The sequence below is a fragment of the Bombus vancouverensis genome, chromosome 4, assembly GCF_051014615.1.
Source record: "Bombus vancouverensis nearcticus chromosome 4, iyBomVanc1_principal, whole genome shotgun sequence".
In the NCBI taxonomy this organism is placed as follows: domain Eukaryota; kingdom Metazoa; phylum Arthropoda; class Insecta; order Hymenoptera; family Apidae; genus Bombus; species Bombus vancouverensis.
In genome coordinates this window covers 1,670,248-1,695,342 of record NC_134914.1, presented here as the reverse complement: position 1 = coordinate 1,695,342, position 25,095 = coordinate 1,670,248, and the positions used below count along the sequence as shown (strand labels likewise).

Below are 25,095 nucleotides of genomic sequence, written 5' to 3'. Positions count from 1 at the left end.
TTTGTGCGAAAATTTTCGGCTAATTTGTTATTTTAAAATAAAAATAATTAACAAATTTGAAAAAACTCTACAGCGTTACCTCGAAAATTATGTACGGAAGTAGTTTTCAAAATTTCAAAAGGATCGGTGCAGTAGTTTTGAAGTAATTGGGGGCACCGACTTTGAAAACGTGAGTTGCGGGGAAAACGCTTTAAAGTTTTGAACACTAAAAAATCTGGTATAAAACGTTCATAAGCGAATTTTATCGGTTTACCTCTTGACTAGCGTAGCAATTGTTGAAAAGACTAATAAAAAATCAATTATCCTATAATATTTTTCACGATCCTTCGTAATTTGATCTTCAACAGTCACTTTTATTCTTTTAGCTGACGCGCTATTTGTTGAAGTGCCTTCGTATTTACGTTTATGCGGAGGTACAATTTTTCTAAGTCGATATAATCTCGAACCAGTTGATTGTCTATCAGATCTAGTAACTTTTTTAGGCATTTTAGTAATAATTTAACACAAAACTTAATGAAAATGGAATATTTACTCCTACACTAAATTTTTTACTCTACACTGACAAAATATACAGTACAGGTATAAGGAGGTTTGTACTTAAGTCGTTAAGTACTATAAGTAGATGTGGGGGTAAGATTAGGTATTATATAGAGAAAAAAATGTCTGCGAAGTAACAATAGCAGGGTCGGGTCGAGTAGGTAATATCATCCGACATGTATAAAAATACTTGTAACTTCGTCAATTTTGATCCAATCGACTTGAAATTTTAACACAATATTCTTAAGATGTTATGCATTCAACTAAAAAAATAAAAAAAAATGCAAAAAAAAATTTTAAAACCTTACCCCCCCCCCTTAATGAAGCCAAGCTGATTTATTTCAAACAACAATAGCGAAGGACTTTCTTCCGTTGACCTGCAAACTGTATTGTTCTAGGCGAATTCTACTGGTCTCAAGACTCGGTCCCATTTCCCGGGTGTTACCGACAATTTTGCCAGCATCGGTGTCCCGTTTGCCTGTGATTTGCCGTTCGTCTTAGGAATTCTTTGAGTGGCCCGGTCGAGAAAACAAAAGCCTCGATTGCTAATTACTCGTCTGGGTCTACTTTAAGTTCTAAAATATTTCGTTATGAAAACTCATGTTGGTAAACACCAACCTCTTATGTGTTTGTCGACTGGCATGGATACAACCGTTTGAAAAGGTACATTACCTTTTCTCAATTGCGCCAACATTCTTCGATTTTACCACTAGTCGTCGGCGAAAACTTTGAGCATTTCAAACAATTGCCAAAATATTTGTGTCCTACTTTCTGTCAACCAATGAACTCTACTAATACTTTCGACGATTTTATTGAATCCTTAATAACATTATTTTCCAAGTACAGCTCGCGCTAATCGCCGATGGAATCGAAGGTCAAGCATCCTCCAATCGGCTCAATATCAATGATCAGCGGCCATCGAGCGTGCGATCAGTTCGTTTTTACTGCCAAACACAGCCAAATTTCTAAACAAAACAAATTCCTTCCGCTCCCCAATGGTAAGTTTTTTTTATTATTGTTATTTAATTTGTACTTTACAATTTGTCCAGCTGAACATTTGGTACATTTTTTTAACTTAATTGCTAAATAATATGTGAATGGCTACCCCCAGCGGGATACCATCTTCGAGTTTGGCTATTTTATTTCTTTAGTGAGGTCAGTGGGGTGTTTTCTTTTTAGTCTTCTATGAATGGTAAGTGCGTTCCAGATTTCTTACACGCTACTCGTTTCTCAGGGTTGTGTATATATATATATATATATATATATATATATATATATGTCGGAGATGTAGGGACAACGGGCCTTTCTTTTGGAATTTTGGGAAGATCCCCGATACTTTTGTCTAAACTATTTATTATAGCTGTACTAAAATAATAGAACTTAGAAGTAGTTGTTGAGATACGATCTGATTGTGTTTGCCCGAGATTTGTGACAGTGGGCTTGGGCTCGAGGTGACACAACTGGTCCCCGAACGTAGCCACGGCCGCGGGATGAACGTTTTTACCTAACAGAAGAAGTGCCAATATTGAGGGACACGCGCTGTATTAAGAAACAAGCCCTTGGAAGGAATGACGGCTCTACGCGGGTTTGCCTAGTAACGGCGCCTAGAATTTTGTTGATATCCCCGATGAATATGCAATTGACAAATGTGATCGTATCAGTCTTTTATTCTTGTGATCACCTCGGAGAGTTTACACACATCGTCTTGTCTGTCATTTTGTGACTCAAAATATATTCTATTGTACAAAGAGTTTTCCCCGTTGATCGTGGATTCGTTATTGAACCTAAGAACATTGTCTTTAACATCTAGAATGTCTAATCACCACGGTTAGTTGTCAAACTCTGTTAAATCAACATTTGTACATATAATTGTAAATATAATCTCCATTGAACAACAACGATGGCTTGTCCTAATGAAGATACATTACACGCCCCTAAGTCTAACGCCAACCCAACATATATATACAAGGCGTTACTCTACAGCTGTAGAAAAATTTAAGAGGCGATTCTTCAAGCTAAAATAAGATGCAAATCAAGAATAAAAAGATTGCGTTTTTGGCTTTGTTTTTTAGTTATTGTCAATTAAAACATAGCCGAAATATCTCTGTGTCCGAGCAAACCCCCTTACCTGAACAAAAGTAGGTCAACCTAAACAGCGAGGTGCACATGGATTCTCAAATCGAACGATCCATAGGCCTACCTAGCACAAATCGTAGGGAAGGATATTATGACATTTGACGACGTAAACCATCTTGCGCGACGCTTTGTAAGAAAAATCGTAAATGAATGACAAATAATGCAAAAGTGAAAGAAATAAAAGCGTTTTAAAAACGAAAATTGAAAAGGCTCAAGAACATCTACAGTAGAATAACCTAAACCTCTACTAAATTAAACTTTATGTTTGTACTTTATGTTTGGCTGTTGAAATGATCCTGCCCTTCCAGAACTGTTTTACCCTTTTATCAAATTTCTAAAATCGCTAAAACATGTTATGTAACAAGATAGTAGTGGAGAGTCCATTCAGAAAGAAACTAATATTTAATTGCGAATAATTAAAAAAACAGAGCCCGAAACGCAATATTTTTATCCTTGATTTTGACTTTATTTTGGTTTCAGGAATCACCCCTTAAATATTTTTACACCTGTGGCCGAACATCCTGCATAATTCCATTAATGTGCACGCTATTAATACATTTACTATAATTTGTATCAGTACAGATACAAGCTGTGTTTTTCAATTTGACCATTACTAAAACATGTTTTCCCTGACTTTCTGTTATAATGTATTGCAATTTAATACAAATAAATATAAAGTTGCCGAAATTTTAAATAATATAAATATAAACGAGCTGAAATTTTATAGTATGGTACTCAAGCATTGTCATACCAAATGCAGTCTACGACATTCTGCGCCGCCTTCGAAAAGGTTGCTGCAGTATACTTATTATACTGTAATATGTAAATAGAGTAATCTTAACCATTGTTGCATTGTTGTGTAAATAAAATATAAATAAAATAGACATTATTTCCAATTATTTTACCAATTAGCAGCGATGTGTTCTTTGTTCCGTTTATCAACGGGGATCAAGCGAACTTAAAACACCGTGCACAACCACATACTCGAGGCTGTAAGAAATATCTGTTGTAATTCAATCAAAAATGAATATTATCTATGTATTGAGTTTGAGTTAGCTTTTCGAATCCGACCGACGCGAGGTGACCGACAACACTACTTGAAATAATAAAAAATATTCTTTTCATAGAATAATGTTATCTAATTAATCATTCGCCTACTATTCTAATAATTGATTCGTTATTATTTCACGCAACCCAACCCTCTGACAACTGCATTGAAAAATCTAACCCAAATCGGAAACATAGATCATATTCACTTTTAATTTAGTTGTAAATTATAATTATAGAGATATAAAGATAGAGTGCGAGGGCGAGCTGAGAAAGCGAAAGCAAAAGAGAACGCTACATAAAGGCTTCTTGTGTCCTTGTCTAATAACGCATGCTCATTCGTATAGCAAATATGTCAGTGTATAGCCAACACAAGCATTGTCAGTGTCATGCCTGATTAGACAAGGACATGAGACATCTTTATGTAGCGTTCTTTCTACTCCTATATCGCATCCACTTACACGATAATTTAAGATTATATGACTCGCGTACTCTAACTCTTTATATATCTACGGTTATAACAGATATTTATTGCAGTTTCACAGTTGTTCAAAATTTTAAGTATTAGAACATATCTAAAAATCATCGAAATGGAAAGGTAGGTAGCATTTCTGCACTTCCATCAAATTTACTATTAATAAATTGAACATTTTAAACACTCCATCCATTACATAAACCTCTATTATATACTTGTGTTAGTATGACATATTTTTTATCTTCTAATCTATGACCAGACGATAATGATGACTTGACTATGATAACTTCCTTTCTGCTGTGACGTCCATATCTCATAAAGAGGTTATTTGAAGGTTAGTGGTTTTCACATTCGTGTTCTATGTATATATGTAGTGCTTAAAGTTCTAAAACAGACAACAATTTAAATATCTGTGAAGGTCACCTTTTATGAACATTGTAAGTTATAATTTAATTTTATACATATAAGAAATCATTCATATTATAATATTCAAATATACATCTATATAGATATTGCATACATATGTATGTATGTTAGGTTAGAAAAATTTACCAAATGTCCAACTGGACAAATTGTAAAGTACAAATTAAATAAAAAAAAAGAAAAAAAATATGCATCTATGTATATACGTACGGCAAATTCCCAATTAGATGAATCTTTCACTGTATATTCCAAAAACAATATGTAAAACAATTTTAATTAATATTATCATTTGCCATTTTACATCTACCTATTTACAAAATTACTGTGGACTTGTTTAAAACCAGCAGAAATGAATAACATAGAAACTTAGGACTTTACCGTGTTGCTGCTGTTAATGTAAAAAACACACGACCACAAAGTATTAGTAGTAGTAGTTGGTAATATTAGTATTGCTAACTACTATTACTAGTAATAAATATTAGTAATAGTGGTTATGAAAACAATCGATCATATAGATTTTAAAAATGTTCAGATTTTTTTCTTTGGTTATACTAAAATAAATTCTCTCTTATGTAAAGAAATGGCTTAAAAATATTTGTTTACGCATACAATATAATGTATATCTCCTATATGATTATAAAATTGTATATGTAACTTAGAAGAAACTATGTTTAGAACCTCATATGACTGACTACTACTTACAGACTTATTAATATGTGTAAATATCTATAGTATATTTAAGAAATTTATGGCCTAACAAAATGATAAGCTTCATTAAATAAACATAACTACAAATGATTTCTATCAGACTTTAACATTAACATTATTAAGCGAACCATTAAGAATGATATTATTTTACAATTTTAATGTATAATAAAGATTTAGAGGTCGTCTTTAAATACTTTAACAAATTACTGAGTATCCTAAATCTAACTTACAAAAGGATATTATAAAAGATGTATACCAACTTCATCTATCTGAAATATCTCTTAATACTATAATAACTGAAAACAGTTAGTTATAAAATATATTTAGATTCTAAAAACAGACCTAATATGGTGGCGATGTATTTTTTTTTTATATATGGTGATATCATATACAAAAGATCCTCAGAACCCTTTCAAGACCTTTTAAGACTTTCATGTCAGTTTCATTTTTAAGTGAAATGTCCAATTTCTTATATTCCAATTTCATAAAATGTTGAATACTTAACATAATAGTACTTCAGTAGATTAATTGTAAAATTCAGTGTTACTAAGATTCCTTCTATCTTTCTTTACAGAAAGATTAATTTTATTAGTGTTTTTTAGATGTGTATATGTACACATATTGTTTATCATAATGAGGCTTGTAATTTAGTACAACCTTCGCTTAGATAAGTACACGTTTAATATTTTAGATACAAACAAACAGTAAATAGTGACTATTATAAACAGCATTGTTAGATTGTTGGCGTTATTCTTACGAGAATATTGATATTGAGACATTGTGAAAGTTATAGACATATAGTTATAGTTATATAGTTAAAGACAAAGTGAAAGACATATTCTTCATATCAGAAACACAATTTTTTGGCTTGCTCGTACCTTACAATTGTTATTTTTGGATCTTTTGTTTGGTAGTATATCAGTAACACTGCAAAATATAATAGAAATATTTCACAATGCAAGTAATAAATTCGACAAACTCAAATGTATGAGGAATTATTTTCAATATAATCCCTATTCTATTGAAGTCGAACATAAAAGTTATTTGCCCTCAGAACACAAATTCTACAGAGCGTTTTACCTTTTCGCCTACAAAGAAACTATTACAACAAAGTATATCTTCCTCCTAATTTTCTGTAAATAATTCTTATTCTTCTCTTATTATTTGAAACAATAAAAATGAAGTGAACAGAGTTGGAGGAATACCCTGTATAATACTTACAACAGCTACAATATCTACATAAATTTTAAAACATTTATCCTATTTAATATTTTTTAAATTTATGTGACATAATCTTAAACTTGATAATTGTCTATTGTATGAATTTAAAAGTTGTGTTCATGTGTTCCAAAGCCTAAGAAACACAAAGTGTAACATGCAGTTTTGTAACAAAATTTTACTTGAAATCTTTTACGCAAACATTGTATGAAGATAAAAAGAACAGTACATATTTTCTTAAGACCTCTGTTATATGATTTTTTGTGTTATATCCTAATTGGTTATAGATTTCAAACATAATAATGATAAATGCACATAATTCTGTTTATATTCAATTGTCAGTAGTCATAGAAATCCATGATTGTTTTCCAGATTGGGGTTAGGTTATATAAACTTTTATATGAATAATCTCATATAAAAAAAGAATATTTATACGTATCTATTATAATATTGGTATTGACAAGATTTTATGTAGTTATTCTATTATACATATACAATTAGCGATATTTAATTTTATAACTAAATGTATATGTCGGAGTTGAAAGGACGCCGGAGCCGTCCCTCTGGAACTTCGGGAAAATCCGTAAAATTGCAATTAAAGTTTACAGTCGTAATTAAACAATTTGTCGTCATCCTGCCCAATTGTACTTGTTTGCGATTTGTGATAATAAACTTGGGCTCAAGGCGACTATCAGTCGCCGAACGTAGCCGCGGTCAACGGGACGGGCGCTTCGCCTAGCAAAGGTGTGGAATTATAGTATGACCCTCATTAAAAGAAATACCAATAGAGGTACTTGACAGTAAAACATTCCAACGGTTCCTTCGGACAACGAATACCTGATGTTGAGGCACGTACACAGCACAAGTCCAGTTAGCCCGAAGACCCGCTATAAAACCTGGGGTTTTCCGGCAATTAAGATTTTCCGGAACGAGGGCTATATCCGACGGATCCGATGATCTCGTGTCCTTAGACACACCCCATCATAGTTTTCCTCTGTGGTATCATTGGGACGAAGATTCATTCCTTCTTGAAATCCCACCGACGAAGAGAGCAGCGCCTGACGATCAGTGAGTTTGAGTTAGAGCAAGTATCTCTTTCATCCCGTTGACCGCGGATTCGTCATCGAACCTAAGACCAACGTCGCTAACATCGCAAATGCCCAATCACCGCTGTTGATTGTCGAATCGGTAGTGTCCATACTCGTACAACCAAGGGAGGTCTATCAAACGCCCACAACCCTGTTCCTGACTTTTCTCCGACATATACACATATTCGTATTTACGAGTTATATTTCTTTAAATATTTATACGCAATTATTCTTCAACCTATTTGTTTTTAGAAGTAAAAATATCTTATTTAAGTAAAAATATCTCTAGAATCTTCGGACGACTCCTATCTTTTTAAATGGGACTAAATGTAACATTTAAACATGATAAATTATATATGAATTTTTTTCTAAAACTCAAAAATTGCCTTTATTATAACGTATAGTCTAACTTATATTCTAATATTCTACAATTCTGATATTTTAATGTATTCTAATATTTATATAAAAACATTGTTGTTTATTACTTAACGTACATAATATACTTCACCGTGATTCTTCAGGACTAACGTTACTCTATTAAACCAACTGCACTACTAGCCAAATCTGCATTAACAGATTCTGCTATTAGCTTTTGTGAACAGAAAGGCTGCAGAGTTGATATGGGATCAGTTTTATTCGGTTATGTTAGTGGACTGTCAACAGAAATATAAGAAAACCTGCTGCAGCGGATCTTCGCAGAAATTGAACAGATTCTGTTCATTAATCTAATTTATCTATTTGTAATAAAATACTGGAAAAAATAATAAAAGATATAGCGAAGAAAATAATAAAAGTAAAATAAAAAATATGATCACAGTTATAATAATAATTCGCCCGAACCATACTTTATAAAACTAAATAATCGTTTACAACTGCATATGTGAGACTGCAAGAAATGTTTTTAAAAATCTATTCCGACGACAATTTTAACAGTCGAATAATTAAATTCTTTGATATTATGGTTGAGATGTTTGCAATTTTAAATAATAGCAATACGATATAAAAGGTTAATATGAATTGTAATTATCCAAAACTTTTAAAAATGCCAAAACTTTAACTCATTCCGAGATGGTATCGTTGTCGTAACCGTCGAATATATTTAAAATACTAAATTAGTATACAGACTATATTCGCTGAGAGGCTCGTACAGAGTATACATCGCAAAGTAAAATTGCTAATTAATACTCAGTAAATGCTCGCCAGATAACTCGGTAGATAGCTCGTCGATACAGAAAGATACTCGTAGATACTGAGATACTAACTCGAATAATAACTCGAATAATCTCTCGGACAATAACTGCTCGCTCGCGATCGCGTCCATTTATTTATACTGATCGGGGGAGAATCAGAAAATTCGAATTCGTCTTTATTGGACGGTTGCATGTAGCGGCGACATTGTTTTGCCTGGAGTTTATTTATCATTACGTTTCATGCGTCAAGGCTGCGTCAGTGTCCCGAGGCAAAATAACAAAATGAGTTGAATTGTCCTTTAACTCATGTGCCGCTACATGTACTTCAGTATATTAAGAATCACAGATTATTATAAATATGTAATGACGCATTGATAATCTCGAGAATATTTTAAATGTGATATATATAAACATATATATATAAATGATATATATATATATATATATGTCGGGTTAACATTAGGATTTAAGGCGCGTAACGATTCTTCGTTTGAGTAAGTCATCGTTTTACGAGACAGAGATTATATTTACGCGAATATACAAGATTTTACAAAATATTATGAATATTGAGTTTAATGAATGATAAGATTAACAGACGATAAGTTTAACTAATAATTAGATTAAAGAATAATAAGTTTAACGAATAATAAGAGTAACGAATAATATGTCTTACGAATAATAAATTTAACGAATAATGAGATTAACGATTGATAGGTTTTACGAATAATGAATTTAATTAACGCTATTAACAATGTTCCTAGGTTCAAACGAATCCACGGTCAACGGGATAACTCTTTACTATGCGTAGAATAATTTTAAACACAAAAAAAATACGATTGCTGAGACACTCGGTAAACTGCTCGATGTATCACTTTTCAAGGCGATCACACGAATGAATATCTGATGAAAATCTTTTTCGCTGTACGACTGCATTTGTTTGTTATATGCTCGCTGGAGGCATCGAGAAGGTTCCAATCGTCGTTGCTAGGCAGTTTCTGTCAAAAGTTTGTTGTATACTCTTTGGAAGCATCGAGAAAGATCCAAACGCCGTTACTAGGCAGTTTCTGTCTGGAGTTTGATTCCTAATACAACGTGTGTCCCATTATATCGACATCTCCAAAGTACAATTCTATGTGATTTCTAGGGAGAACAATACAACCGATCCACACCTTCGTCAGGCAAAACGTTTATCCCGTGACCATGGCTACGTTCGGCGACCAGTTGTCACCTCGAACCCACTTTCGCTTTCACAAATATCAAACAATTACAAATGACAATTGCTTAATTACAGTTATGATAAAATCTAGGCTAAAGCATTAGAATGCTTCCTCAAAATTGCAAAGGGAAGGCTCCGGTTTTCCTTTCATCTCCGACATACATATATATATGTATATGTCAGGGATAAAAGGACATCGGGGCATTTCTTTTGGAATTTTTGGGAAGACCCCCAATACTTTAATCTAAATTTTTTATTATAGCTGTACTTAAATAATAAAGCTTAGAAGTAGTTGTTTATGATTTAATCCGATTGTGTTTGCCCGAGATTTATGACAGTAGGCTTGGGCTCGAAGTGATACTCGTGCCGTATGTTTTACTGTCAGGTACCTCTATGGGTATTTCTCCTAATGAGATACTATCGCTCTATACCTTTGTTAGACGAAGCGCCCGTCCCGTTGACCGCGGCTACGTTGGGCGACGGACCGTCGCCCCGAGCCAGAGCTCACCATCACTAGTCTCGAACGATTACAATCGGATTAACTAACTACAATTGTTTAATTACAGCTGTAGTAGACCCTGGAGTACACTATTGCGGGATTATCCAAAATTCCAGATACTCCGGTGTTCTAATATATAATATTATTATATATTATTATATATATATTAATATATATATTAATAAAACATACCAATTGAAAGCATGTGCTGATTCTCAATCATTTCTAATATATAAGAGAATAACAATGTTTCTATTTATAACTTTAAGTTAATTTATAATTGTTTACCATTATATTATTTAGTACATAATTAGCTTCTTTTAAAATTACGTTATTACAGATGTCTATTCATTGGGGTATAGCAGGTGCTGGAAAAATATCACATGATTTTGTAACATGCTTACGAACATTGCCAGAATCTGAGCATGTAGTTCTTGCAGTAGCAGCACGTGAATTATCAAGGGCACAGAACTTTTCTAGCTTACATAAAATTAAAAAGGCGTTCGACAGTTATGTAGAGCTAGCGGAAGACAAGAATATCGGTATGTTTCATGTTTTTTTTAAGTTGAATTAATATAGAGATAGTCTTTTTATAAACGTTTTTGAACGTTATTGAATCTAACAAATCCGCCTTACTCTCCTTGCCTCTGGAAAGCAAGAGAATGCACGTTCAGTTCCTCACTTGAGTGTAACCCATACCATGGTTCCTTTGGGACTCCTTATTCTCATAATGAGTGGAATACGTTACAATAAAAAAAAATTTGGCCCTGAAAATCATGCTCCAGATCAATTTTGCACAAACATTTTATTACAAATCTCCACCGATCCAGATGTTTAGAATCACGCTATGACGGTTTTTAAACATACTTTTTATACACCCTGTAGATTATACACTGTACATACTCGCCACTCGGCAAGGAAATTATACACGCAAAACTTTTACCACTCGTTTTTTCATCACTTCGACACTTTCTAACTTCGCATACGAATTTACTCTACAGATACACACCTCCGAAATACCGAAAACTAAATACGATAGTCAGTTTTTGTGAAATAACACAAAATTGTTATAATCTATTATTTTTACCGAAAATTGAAAATTAGTACCCATATTTTATGAAACTTATTCAAATATAAAAATGCCATACATCATAATTTTAAGCATATTTTCCCGATTGTTTTGTATTTTTTTACGTTTACAGATGTCGTATATATTGGAACGTTACATCCTCAACACTTCGACATTGCAAAATTAATGTTAAATCATGGAAAACATGTTTTATGTGAAAAACCTTTAACTATGAATTTGAAGCAAACAACAGAGTTGATAAATTTAGCAAAGGAGAAGAAGTTGTTCTTAATGGAAGGTATTTGGAGTAGATGCTTTCCTATATATGAAACTCTTAAAAAAGAAATTGAATCCGGAAGTATTGGAGATGTTCATCAAGTTCTTGTATCCTTCGGATTTAGAATGCCAGATGTTCAACGACTCAAGTACGTAAACGATGTTTGTTTTGTCCTTTGTATGCATTTTAAAATTAAAATTGTGAATGAAATTATAATTCACAGTACTGCATGTAAATAAGAAAGATGGTGACTACCGAGGCAGTTTTTAATGTTAAGATTTGCTAGGTTGGATATAAAGGTTTTTATTTTATTTACATTAAAGCTGCACACAGATGGACTTTTCGTGTGTCAGAACAGTCGTCGATATACATAACCAAAGTTGAGGGAAAGTCTGAAAACAGTATTATTACCGTTGTTACAAATCTTCAAGGCACAGATACCGTTTTTAAAATAGACACTCTTTGCAACAAAACTCCATTTATCTGAACATCACTTATTGCAATAACATTTTAACTAATGCCCGATTAACTGAAGCGTTGCCGTGTGAAACTTAATCTGATTGAAAATTAATTTGAACGTAACTTCCTATGATGTACATGAAAAGTAGTAGGTAATGAGACAAATTTATAAGTCCCCGCTTATCTAAACTTCGATTAATTATATACAGGGTATTCAGGTACAGGTGAAAGGAAATTTAAGGGGTGATTCTTGAAACCAAAATAAAACAAAAAATAAAAATTTAGAAATTGCGTTTCCGGCTTTGTTTTTTAGTTATTGACAATTAAAAATCGGCCAAAATATCTCTACACGCACGAACGAAAGTAAGTCAGACTAAGCAGCGAGATACACAGGGATCCTTAAATTGAACGATACATGGGCAGTATCTTAGTATGCATGTATGTGCATCCAAGTACATCCAGTACAATATGATTGGTGCATATGCATTAAGTTGATGTTCAGTATCGATATCTCATTTACTATCGTTCTGCATCTCTCCGTTTCCACATCTATCCAAATAAATCTCCAAATATGGTCTTGCATTACCATTTTTCACGTACATATATTCTTAAAACTACTACTGAACTCTATGTAATATACACGAAATTATGCACAAAATTGATCTGGATGATTTTAATAAGAATGAAAACTGATTTCAACAATATATATATAAAAATTTTTCGTTTGAGGCTTTGCTTTCGAGAAAATCGACTTTGAATTTTCGCTCGGTACGCGTGCGGTACGTTATAACGGATCTCACTGTAGATCGTTGTTCCGATGGAAAAATTAAAAAAAGAAAAAAAAATTTTTATTCTATATTTTCGACTTCTTTTTCGCGTAGAATCACCCCCTTTCCACTCGTACCACCAGTTACCAATCACCCTGTATAATATTGTATATGATGCCACTTAAAAAAGTCAAGGTCACATTGACCTTTTATTAAACAATAATTTGTCAGAAATTTTTAATATCCAAATGTGTAGTAAACCAAAAATTGATTAACTTTTATTTAAAACACTTCTTTGTGAAATTATCGGAAATGCTTGAAAAATACTGGTCATTCTCACAGGATAAAATTTACCGAATGTCCAGCTGGACAAATTGTAAAGTGCAAATTAAATAAAAAAAAAATCTTACGAGATATACCCTCTATATCGGTATATTGAAATCGATACGATAAATCATATTTTATACAATTTACTTCGCCTTCTTGTATTCCGCGTTTTTGACGTTTTCAAAATACTTCTATAGGTAAATGACTCAGCATCAAACTTCCTACATTTATAATGTGTTGTGTATTAACGACTGCAATTTAATTTCTGTGTATCTGTAACATCCATTAATTCTTTATTCTAAGCAGTATGCTCAAATCTGTTAATTTTTATTAAATGCATAATACATTGGATAGTGCATTACATATTTAAGTCAAACTTATTATATTAAAAGATACGTTATTCTGTTTAGCATTAAAAGTCTAGGAGGAGGTACCGTATTGGACTTGGGCGTGTATGGAATACAATTTGCTTGTTTAATATTTAATAATGAAATACCTCATACTGTACAAGCTGCTGGGTGCTTAAATGAAGAGGGAGTTGATCAATCTGTATCTACTACCTTTCTTTACAAAGGAAACCGTACTGCAACCATTATTACTCACTGTCTAGTTGATTTACCGAATGAAGCTTACATCATTGGTACAAAAGGAATGATAAAAGTTCCGAACTTTTGGTGCCCTACAACACTAGAATTGCCAAGTGGTAAAATAAATATACCACTTCCTGAAACTGAATATAAGTTTAATTTTATTAACAGCGTTGGATTTGTTTATGAAGCTAATGAAGTTCGCAATTGCATTTTAGCAGGTACTGCATGTTTTGACATTTTCTTTAAATTCAAAGTATTATTCACAAATTACCAATTAATTAATATTCACTTTAACCAAACAACAAAAACATTTGAATCGTTTGAATGCCACTTAATCTTTACTAATCGAAAAATATGAAACAGTACAATCTGTTTCAGCGGTATCCGTAACTCCTTTAACTACCTCAAAATGAGCATTCTTATGTAGTTGCAAGTTTGTAAGAATATTATGATTCTGTTTTAGAATTTTTAATTACATATTATTAAATCAGGCGCATCATCAATTGCATTGTACCTCTGTATAAACCAGCTGCGGTAGCATTTTTGATATAAGATACAAGTATCGAATGTCTTATATGCATTATATGTGCCCTATGTCTTATAGCAATGGAATGGTTAAACAAGAACAAGAGATATTACAGTGATCAACGCGAATTTAAATTTGCGATGTGCATTAGATGATCTTTGTAGAATGATCCATCCTAAACAAACATCTGAAAAATATAGTCCTTCTTAGAGTATTCATCTTTTACTATTGACATTCTTTTTTAACTTCAAGTAAAAAAAAAAAGAAAATATGGTTCGTTCCAGTTACGTAACTGATTTTGTAGGCGATATTTTTCTTAAACTAGACTTGCTACCTAAAGAAAAAATTCTTTACTAGCTATATTTACTAGCTAGATTTACCAGAGCCAAGATAGCAATTAAATTCAAGTGCCGATGACGATAATGTCACACTTACGAAAAGATTCTCTTTTGTTATTAGTTGCTTCCGAAAAAAATTTGTTGCATCACATAATTGACAGTTTTTCCATAAATATGCTATAATCTTCAGCACTCAACATGACACACACACCTACGCGCACTTGTTCCATTACTTTAAGCGTTACACAACATACACGGTAGAAATTATTTTTTTGTTTTTTACTTACTCAAAAATGCGAAAATCGTTTAAAACATTTTTGTAGATTTTATTATCAATATTTTTTTGAAATGAAACTATGCACTAGTCAAAGTCAACTCAATTTCTTTTAAATGGAACTATAAATGAAATATATATATTATATATTACAAATGTATTGTATATTAGTATATTAATATGTTTGGTAATAATTAAATAATAATAAGTTATTAACTTATTTATGTCAAAAAATCATTGGTTTAACAAATATTTTAACTTTTATTTTGTAAAATTAATCGTACGAAAGACAGGGCAAGTTGTAACACACTCTTTATTTGTTTTCCTCATCTATCATGCGATAATATTTTATGTACAAAATAAACATTGAAATATATGTGCTAAACTAATGGCTTTTCGATATATATAAATAGGTTAATAGCTTTTTATGGTGATGCCAAGTAAAATCGATTAACATATTAAAATAATCATATATATAGTTCTATTAAAAAAAATTGACTTAGTTTTCATTTATCCTTTGCACTCCCCCCTGCAAGAAAACTGCTAAAACCAAACTATGTCCACCTCGAAATTTAACTTGTATTGGGACACTGTGTATTTTTATTACTGTGGACTTATTTCATTTTTCAATTGTCCGTCCATTTTCATGCATTACGTCAATTTGATTTCATTAATGAAAAATTAGTTTTTTTTATTAAGAGTAATATTCTTGCATGAATATGATAACTTCTAAGATACATGTTATGGCCATATATATATATATATATATAGAAAAGAACCATATGGCAACATTTATATAGAATTATTACTAATATTACGAGTTACGTTCCATAAATGATCGGTGTTACCAATGTTTACATACATTAATCTAATTGTATCGTATAACTTATATTACATTGTCTATTTAATTTTAATTAAAGCAGACCAAAGTACAGAATATAAGATCAATTGTCAAGACTTTAGCAGGTGATTCTACAGCTTTGAATCGATGGAGATCATCAAAAAAATAGTCGCAACATTGAATTTGATCCTGATCTTGAAATGTCATTCCAAATCTTCTTGTTGCATCGTACTTTTACTTATCATGTAGCACAAAAGTCTCAGAGGAACCATGGGCTCCAACTCAACAGTTCTATTGGACAAAAATATTGAAGTTTCATTAATTCTATATAAAACATATGTATGTAGTATCGTGGAAGAAAGGCCTGTGGTAGCACTCGATAGCAAATACCACCACTCGACACTAACTAGTGTCGGACAACGGCAACGCAGTGGTTAGTGCCTTAGGTTACGAACGTTCGAAACCCTGGTTGGAATCCCGGCGACCGGAGTCCGATTTTTCTTTCACGATACAAAAAAAGAAAAAGAAAAAACGGCCGTACCCAGCAGCGACATCTACAACGCTAAGCGCGGCTTACGATACTACATGCATATAAAATTATATATTATATACTATTGTCGTATATAAATTCCAGATATACCATTCGATATCCCATTTCTTCTTTTTTTCTTTTTTTTGAATCTGTAATAGCTATACCTGCGTGTCAACTTCTACATGATCATCACTGTTGTTTAAATAGAACCAGGCTCACATTTAAATTTCTACATTTTATATTCTGGCCAAGTCTTCTCCCAAGATTACGCATTGATTGTTGACAAGGGAAAGCATATTAAATCCATCATTTTAATTGTTCAATGGATTTACTCTGTCCACCTGAACTGAAATGACCCACGGAACTGATCCAACTGTAGAACAAAACAATGATCTGGAACTTACAGACAACACATGAGCCAGAAGCAACTAAGAGCAAGCTGAAGAATTTTCCAACCACCTTTGTAACACATTTCCTCTACACAATATTAACAACAGTAGCCCCAACTATCATACAGACTGAGATGTGCAAAACACTAGCACCTCAACTGACATGCACTATACCATACCTAATACAACAGCAGTAGAAATTAGAATCATAATGAAGAAAACAAAAAACAATAAAGCACCATTAATCAACATAATCAAAGTTTAAACCTTCAAAAAATCTTCCCCTAAAAGCAATACGATTAATGACAATAATATTCAATGCAATATTAAGAACTCAATAATGTCCTAATCTACGGAAACTAGCACAGATCATAATGTTATCTAAGCCAGGCAAAAACCCACACCAAATTGCATCTTACAGGCTAACATCACTACTTCGTACGTTTTCCAAAATACTAGAGAAAATAATAGACGACCGCCTAAAACCAACAATAGAGAAAGAAAAGTTAATAGCAGATTACCAATTTGGATTCAGAAACAAACATTCCATGATAGAGCATATGCACAAGCTGGACAACGAAATTTTACTAGCAATAGAAAAGAAACAATACTGGACAGCCCTCTTCATGGATATCGAGAAAGCATTTGACAAAATGAACCATGAAAGTCTACTTCAATCAATCAGTAAAAAATTCCCGGAGCAGATATACCATTTAATTAAATCTTACTTAAGCAACAGAACCTTCGTAGTAAAAATTAAAGACACATATTCTGAAGTTAAAGAATCGAGGCAAGGGTACAGCAAGGAAGCGTCTTAGGGCCAATATTATACACACTATACACGGGCAACATACCAACAGCAAAATACTGACATTCGCGGACGACACGGTTGTACTAGTCAGGCACACTAATTCAGAAACAGCAGTTACATATCACAAAAATATAAAAATGGCTGCAAAATAAACAAACAAAAGCAAACCCCAGTAAATGCAACCATATTACATTTACACTACGAAAACAGAAACCACCAAATATCCAACTGAATGGCACGCACATAAGACAAACAAAGCAAGTTAAATATCTAGGACTTCACTTAGAGATACAACTTACATGGAAGTAGCATACTAAATCAATTATAGACAAAATACGGATAAAAAGAGGACAGATGTACTGATTAACTACTTGAAACTCTAACCTCAGCATGGAAAATAAACTAAAAATTTACAAAACGATAATAAAACCAATTTGGACGTACGGAATACCACTATGGAGGCAGCAGCAATGAGCCACATAGAATCTAATTTATCAATTAGAGTCGCTAATCGAAAATACTCAGGACAATAGTCAACGCCCCATGGTATGTCAGAAACAAGGATTTACGTAAAGACTTAAAAATATCAATGATCAAAGAAGAAATCGGCAGATATGCAAAGAGATACAAAGAAAGAATTGCAACACACCCAAACCAGTTGGCTGCTGAAACATGCAAAATTCATATCAAAAGAAGGCTGAGAAGAAAATATTCCACGAAGAGAATAAGTTAAAAATGTAGGATAACATTTTTCCGTTTAAGGACTTGTTTTCAAAAAAATAAACTTTAAACATGTTTAATTACATATTAGTCCGGTAGGAGCGCATGGTACATTTATTTTCTCGGAAACGAAGCCTCTTATGAAAAAATGCTACTTTACATTTTTTACTTATTTCAAATGCCATTTAATTTTTTATCGACTGTTTATTCCTTTTCAGTCCAAGATTAACCAAATTTAAGTATACTGTTGGACTTCCGGTTTGGACGCGGGCGAAGGTAACACGTGGGTAGTAAGCGCTGTGAAAAAGTGAGAAGTGAAGGGGAAAAGGAGAAGGAAGACATAGGGGGAAGAAGAAGGCAAAGAAAGGGGGAAAGCGCGAAGCGAGGGTAGACAAAGTATAAGAAAAAAGTGACAAAAAGACAGGAGAAAGTGTGAAACATAAAGCTAGGAAAGAAGAGGTTAGGTGGACGAAAGTACAAAGCTAATTGGTCAAAAAGAAGATAGATGGCGACAAGAAGCAGACCGAGGATGACGGACAAGGAGAGAGAGAAGGAAGATCGCAGAAACACGCTGGAAAGGTACAGCGTGACAGAGAAGGAGGCAATAAAGAGAGAGAGAGCGGCAAAGAAGCATGGGACGAGAGGATGGAGAAAATAGAGAGGGGGCTGGAGGTGATAGTAGAGCTAGTAGAGGAGATGAGGAGGGACAGAAAAGTGGAGAGAGAAAGAAGGGAAAAGGAACGAGAAGAGGAGAGGGAGAGGTGGAAGAAGGAGAAGGAGGAGGAGAGGAAAAGATGGGAAAAGGAAAGAGAAGAAGAGAGAGAGAGATGGAGGAAAGAGAGAGGGACAAAAAGAGAAAGATGGGACAGCGAGTGGGAAAGATGGAAAAGGGAGAAGAAAGAATTGGAGGACAGAATCAGGAGGTTTGAGGAAGAGCAAGACAGGATAGAAAGGGAGAGAAGGAAGAGGAAGAGAAGGAAAGGGTAAAGCATAGACTGCCCAAGAAGTACGACTGGAAATGCAGGGCAGCAAGGAGAGAATGGAGAAAGGGAAGGGCAAAAGGGGGTATAATAACAGGCGTAAACAAAAATCTGAGGGAAATAGAGTATAAGGAAATAGGTGACGACATAGTAGAAAGAGAAATAAGGTACAAGGAGAAGACATATAGAATAGTGGTGGTGTATAACCGGAACAAGAAAAGGACATGGAAAGAAATGGAGGAAAGAGTAGAGGGGAGGGAAGAGGAAGTGACGATCATAGGAGGAGACTGGAATGCAAGAACGGGAGAAGAGAGAGCTGAGGAACGAGGAAAAGAAAAGAGCAGGAGATCAAAAGACAAGACAATAAATACGGAAGGAAGAATGCTGCTAAGGTTGCTGAATGAAAGAGGCTGGACGATAATTAACGGTCGAGACAAAGAAGAAGACGAGTGGACCTATGTGAGGAGAGGGGAAAATTAGTAATAGACTACGTGATTGGCAACCAGGAAGCGACAGAGGAAATAACAGACATGAAGGTAGGAAAAAGAGTAGAGTCCGTTGCCGTTGGAAACAGAAATAGAGGGACTAGAGTTACAAAGAGATGAGGAAAGAAAGGAGGAAGAGAAGGAGAGAAGGGAATGGACAAAAGAAAGTGTGGGAAGATATTTAGAGGAGTGCAAAGACTGGGCAAGCAGGGGAAGAACAGTAGAGGAAATGTGGGCAGAAATTAAGAAGAAGATAAACGAGGCAATACCAAAGAAAAGAGTAAGGATAAGGAAATGGAGCATAGGAGAAAAGATGTGGTACGACAAGGAGTGGAAAGAAAGCAAAAGGGAGATAAGAAGGAAAATGACAAAATTTAGAAAAGGAAAATGCAGCAGAGAAGAATTCATAGAAGAGAAGAAGAGATGGAGAGAGAGAAGAGGAGAAGGGATGGAGAAAATCAACAAGATCAAAACAGAGCAAGAAGCATGGAAATACATAAACAAATATAGGAGAAGAAGAGAGGTTGTAGACGAGGAGATAAGGGAAGAGGAGTGGAAAAATCATTGTATGGAAACGTTAGAGGGGACAGAAAGCAAAGAGGACAGAAGAACAGCAGTGCGGAGAGAGGAGGAGGAATCAAAGGAGGAGAGAGAAGACAACATAGAAAAGGAAGAGGTAATACTCCAAATAAGAAAATTGAAAGAGAAAAAAGCAACGGGAGAAGATGGCTTGGAAAACGAGGTATGGAAGTATGTGCCGAAGGAAGTGGGGGAGGCATTATGGGTGATGTTAGGAAAAATTTGGAATGGAAAGGGGATACCCGAAGATTGGAGAAAAGGCGTGATATGTCCGATTTACAAGAAGGAGGACAAGGGGGCAGTGAAGAGCTACAGAGGGGTCACGCTAATGGACACGGCATATAAGATCTATGCAGGAATTCTAGACGAGCGGCTGAAGGTGGAAATCGAAGACAAGCTGGTAGAGAGGCAATTCGGGTTTAGGAAAGGAAGAGGAGTGATAGACGCAGTGTACGTACTGAACCATATAATAGATAAACAATTGAGCGGGGAAAGAGGCAAGCAATCTGCATGCTTCGTGGATCTAAAGTCAGCGTTCGATAGGGTTGACAGGAAGAAACTGGGAGAGATAATGAGGAGAATGGGGGTGAACGAGAAGTTAACCAGAAGGATAGAGGAGATATACGAGGAGACAAAGAACGTAGTGAGGATCAGGAACAACAACACAGAAGAGTTTTGGACGGCGAGGGGAGTGAGACAAGGGTGCCCGCTGAGCCCGACATTATTTAACATCTATGTGGCAGGGCTGGAAGAGGAAATGAGGAATGGGCAAGTAGGAGGCATAGTGGTAGGAGACAGGAAGGTATGGTCATTATCATACGCGGATGACATTGTATTGATAGCGGACAGAGAAGAGGAGTTAAAGGAAATGATGAAGAGATTTAAGACATTCCTAGAGGAAGTGGAACTGGAACTGAGCACCGAAAAGACGAAAGTAATAGTGTTTGAAAAGAGAAGGAACAAGAGGAGGCAAAGGAAATGGAAATGGGGGGGAACAAGAACTAAAAGAAGTGGATGAAATTAGGTATTTAGGGTACATACTGCAAAAAAACGGGAGCGACGAGAAGCATTGAAAAGAGCAGTAAGGTATGAGGAAAAAGCCTTGGAATCGAAGAAGGAATTAGTGAAGGAATGTATAATGGAGAGAGAAAGGAATGGGGGAAAGGGCCAAGAAGGGAAAAGAGCAAGTAAAAGAAAGATGAGGCTAGAAGAGGCGAGAGAGGGAAGGACTCAAGGAGAGGCAGGAGATAGACAAGAAAGGATGACAGCGAACCAGATCATAGAAGAAAGAAGGAAAAGAGAAACAGAGGAGAGGGAGAAAAGAATAAGGGAATCTAAATACAACATACACTACAGAAACATGGCGAAAGAAGGACTACCAAAGTACCTTGAAGGAAAGATGAAATGGGAGGACAGAAGTATGGTAGCAAGATTCAGATGTGGTAACGAAACCAGGGCAAGAGAACACTGGAACGAGGAGGGAGAAAGAGGATGCAGATTATGCAAAAAAGGAGAGAAGGACCTGAAGCACGTAGTAGAGGAATGCGAGATTACAGGAGGAGCAAGGAACATGGGAGAAGTGCTGAAGGAGACTGGAGAAGGACTGGCAGAACTGAAAGCGATAATAGTGAAGAGAAGAGCAGCAGAAGAGGGGGAGGAACGACAGGGAGGGAGCACAGCAAGGAAGCAAAAGCCAAAGAAGGATAAGCGTTAAATATAAGTAAAGACAATGTAAGAAATGTAATCTGGAAGTCGTCCAAAGCCGAAAGGCACGGACTAAGATCAATAAATAAAAAAGTATACTGTTGAAATGTTCAAAGTAGATTCTCTCGAAAATGAAGCTTCCGATAAAAAATATTATACCAAATTTTTTCCTTATTTCTTCTCGTCGAGTCCCTCCCTATCAGATTGTACTATGATTACCATGTCACTTTATATGTATATGTGTATATACATGTATATATGTATATGCACTTGTACATACATATATAAAATTAATGAAATTCTAACATTTTTTTTCAAGAGAACGTTTGATTTGTGATCCATGGTTCCTTTAAGACTTTTAATTTTCACAATGAATAGAATACAATGCGAAAAAAAATTTGGTCTTGATTTTCAAAGTTAAGGTAAATTTCTCAGCTATCTTGTATTTGCAGATCTATAGAATCACCTGCCAAAGCCACAGAAAATAACTTTTTTGCAACCTGTACATATCTATGTTTATTATTACTAACTTGGTTTGTTCCGTTTTAGGTGTAACCGAAAGCTCTAAAGTACCGCACAATGTTTCTTTATTAGTTGCACAATTAGAGGACGAAATTCGAAGGCAAGTTGGAGTTACATATCTTGAAGATTAAACCTTATCATAGACGAAATAATTTCAACGTAGTTAAATATACTAAATAATGTGTAATTACATTAATTCATATCAGAACTTCAGAGAAGCTGTCTTTTATATACACATATATGTATATGTAAGATGTGCTCTGTATTAAGAATAAGTAAACAATTTATGCATCGCTAATGTATTTTGTTTTCACTCGTATATTCATTTCATGATGTATTTGGAAAATACTGCAATAGACCTTTAATTGTGGATAAAAGCTGTTTGCCCTGTACAAAACATACATAGAATATAACTACAAACAGTATAGAACGTAAGAAAATATTGGTCACGACTATCATAGCTGAATTTTACGTCTTCAAATCGATGGAGATCTATCAAAAGAATATTCTGCAAAATGATCCTTTACTGTGGAACTCAAATTCGTATCTTTTTTCATTGGATGTTTTTCATTTTCTTGTCATGTAGAGGCTAAACCTGAACGAATTATGTGTCGCGACCTGATCGTTCTTTAAAATATTTCTCTTAAAATACTGCGTGTTGTCCGTGATGATTGTAGCTGCTGGTTGTAGATATCGCTGCTGGGGTACTGCTGTTTTTTTTCTAATTTAGATGCGTGGAAGAAAAATCGGACTCCGGTCGCCGGGATTCGAACCCGGGTCCCGAACGTTCGTAACCTAAGGCGCTAACCACTGCGCTACCGTCATTCGGTAAAAGTTAGTGTCGAGTGGCGGTATTTTGTGGTCGAGTGCCGCCACAATACTATAGTTCTCTAAAAATACTGTAAAAGTTCCATTACTATTTAAGCTAACATTTTACATTAGTTTATTACAAAAATATAGAATCCGAAGAATAGTCAACAGCTGCAGAGAACCTTCAAATTGAATCGGCAATTTTCTACCAGAAAGCACATCTTCGGTTTCTTCGTTGAACATTACTTGCTAACAATTCTTCGATAAAACAACACTTGCTATCAATTCTTCGGTCAGAACACACTTCAACTTGTTATCCAGTCTTCGGTAAGAACACTACAACATCTCTTCGGTCACAACACTCATAAACACTTATATTATTCAAAAGCTGTTGGAAATAAATAGTGATATTTAAACTGTGAACTCAGTATCAAAGTTATTCAAACCACCCCTATTATCTTAACCGAAATAGGGGATCGGCTGATTCGTGGCGTCCATTATCGTATCCGACGAGAACTTATGACTCTCGTTTTTTCTTTTTTTTTTGTTTAATTCTTTACATTCACAATTTGTCCAGTTTGGACATTTGGTAGAATTTTTTAGCTGTTAGATTATCATGTGGGTGGCTACCCCCAGTGGGATACCATCTTCGTGTTTGTTAGGTTGTGTCCTTTGTGAGGTCTGCTGGGTGTTTCCTTTTCAGTCTTCTATCCATGTTTGAGGTGTTGATCGTTTCCACAGCTAGCCGGTTTGGGTGTGTTCCTATTCTTTCTTTATATTTTCCTGTGTATCTGCTAATTTCCTTTTTGACCGTTGGTATTCCCAGGTCCTTCCGTATATTCTCGTTTCTAACGTACCGTACGTAACGTACGTGGTATTCCGTACGTCCAGATTGGTTTTATGATCGTTTTGTATATTTTTAGTTTGTTTTCTATACTTAGTTTGGATTTTCGACTTGTTAGCCAGTACATTTGTCTCCTTGTTGTCTCTATTTTGTCTATTATTGATTTAGTATGCTGTTTCCATGTGAGTTGTGTTTCTAGGTGGAGTCCTAGGTATTTGACTTGCCTTGTTTGCGGTATGTGCGTGCCGTTCAGTAGGTGGTGTCTGTTTTCGCAGTGAGAATGTAATATGGTTGCATTTATCGGAGTTTGCTTTTATTTGTTTATCTTGCAGCCACTTTTCTATTTTTGTGATATGTTCTTGTAGTAATTTGACTGCTGTTTCTGGGTTAGTGTGCCTGACTAGTACAACTGTGTCGTCCGCGAATGTCAGTATTTTGCTATAGGCAGTTGTTGGTATGTTGGTCGTGTATAGTGTGTATAGTATTGGTCCTAAGACGCTTCCTTGCGGAACCCCTGCCTTGATGTCTTTAACTTCAGAGTATGTGTCCTTGATTTTTATTACGAAGGTTCTGCTGCTTAAGTAAGATTTTATTAATTGGTATATTTGCTCCAGGAATTGTTTCCTGATTGTTTGTAGTAGGCTTTCGTGGTTTATTTTGTCAAATGCTTTCTCCATGTCCATAAAGAGGGCTGTAGAGTATTGTTTGTTTTCT

The 25,095-nt window shown here is 34.5% G+C and overlaps 1 protein-coding gene across 3 annotated transcripts; it reads left to right on the top strand.

The window, feature by feature from the left end:
• The first annotated feature begins 4,113 nt into the window (after window positions 1-4,113).
• LOC117162323 (trans-1,2-dihydrobenzene-1,2-diol dehydrogenase) lies at window positions 4,114-23,025 on the top strand. Of its 3 annotated transcripts, XM_076617701.1 has the most exons (6): window positions 4,114-4,318; window positions 4,455-4,529; window positions 10,878-11,079; window positions 11,740-12,031; window positions 13,847-14,244; window positions 22,755-23,025. In XM_076617701.1, exons 3-6 carry the CDS (start codon window positions 10,878-10,880, stop codon window positions 22,856-22,858), a joined length of 996 nt encoding a protein of 331 aa, XP_076473816.1. In that variant the 5' UTR covers window positions 4,114-4,318; window positions 4,455-4,529; the 3' UTR covers window positions 22,859-23,025. The 3 variants fall into 3 exon arrangements, with proteins under 3 accessions (XP_076473816.1, XP_033200094.1, XP_033200093.1); XM_033344203.2 differs by lacking the exon at window positions 4,455-4,529; XM_033344202.2 differs by lacking the exon at window positions 4,114-4,318 and having other exon boundaries at window positions 4,475-4,632.
• Window positions 23,026-25,095: the final 2,070 nt, after the last annotated feature.

What these genes read in the sequence shown, in the direction of transcription:
- LOC117162323 (XM_033344202.2), top strand. An exon ending in AGCGGAAGACAAGAATATCG is followed by an intron (nt 11,080 to 11,739) that starts GTATGTTTCATG and finishes TTACGTTTACAG; the next exon opens with ATGTCGTATATATTGGAACG. An exon ending in CCAGATGTTCAACGACTCAA is followed by an intron (nt 12,032 to 13,846) that starts GTACGTAAACGA and finishes TATTCTGTTTAG; the next exon opens with CATTAAAAGTCTAGGAGGAG.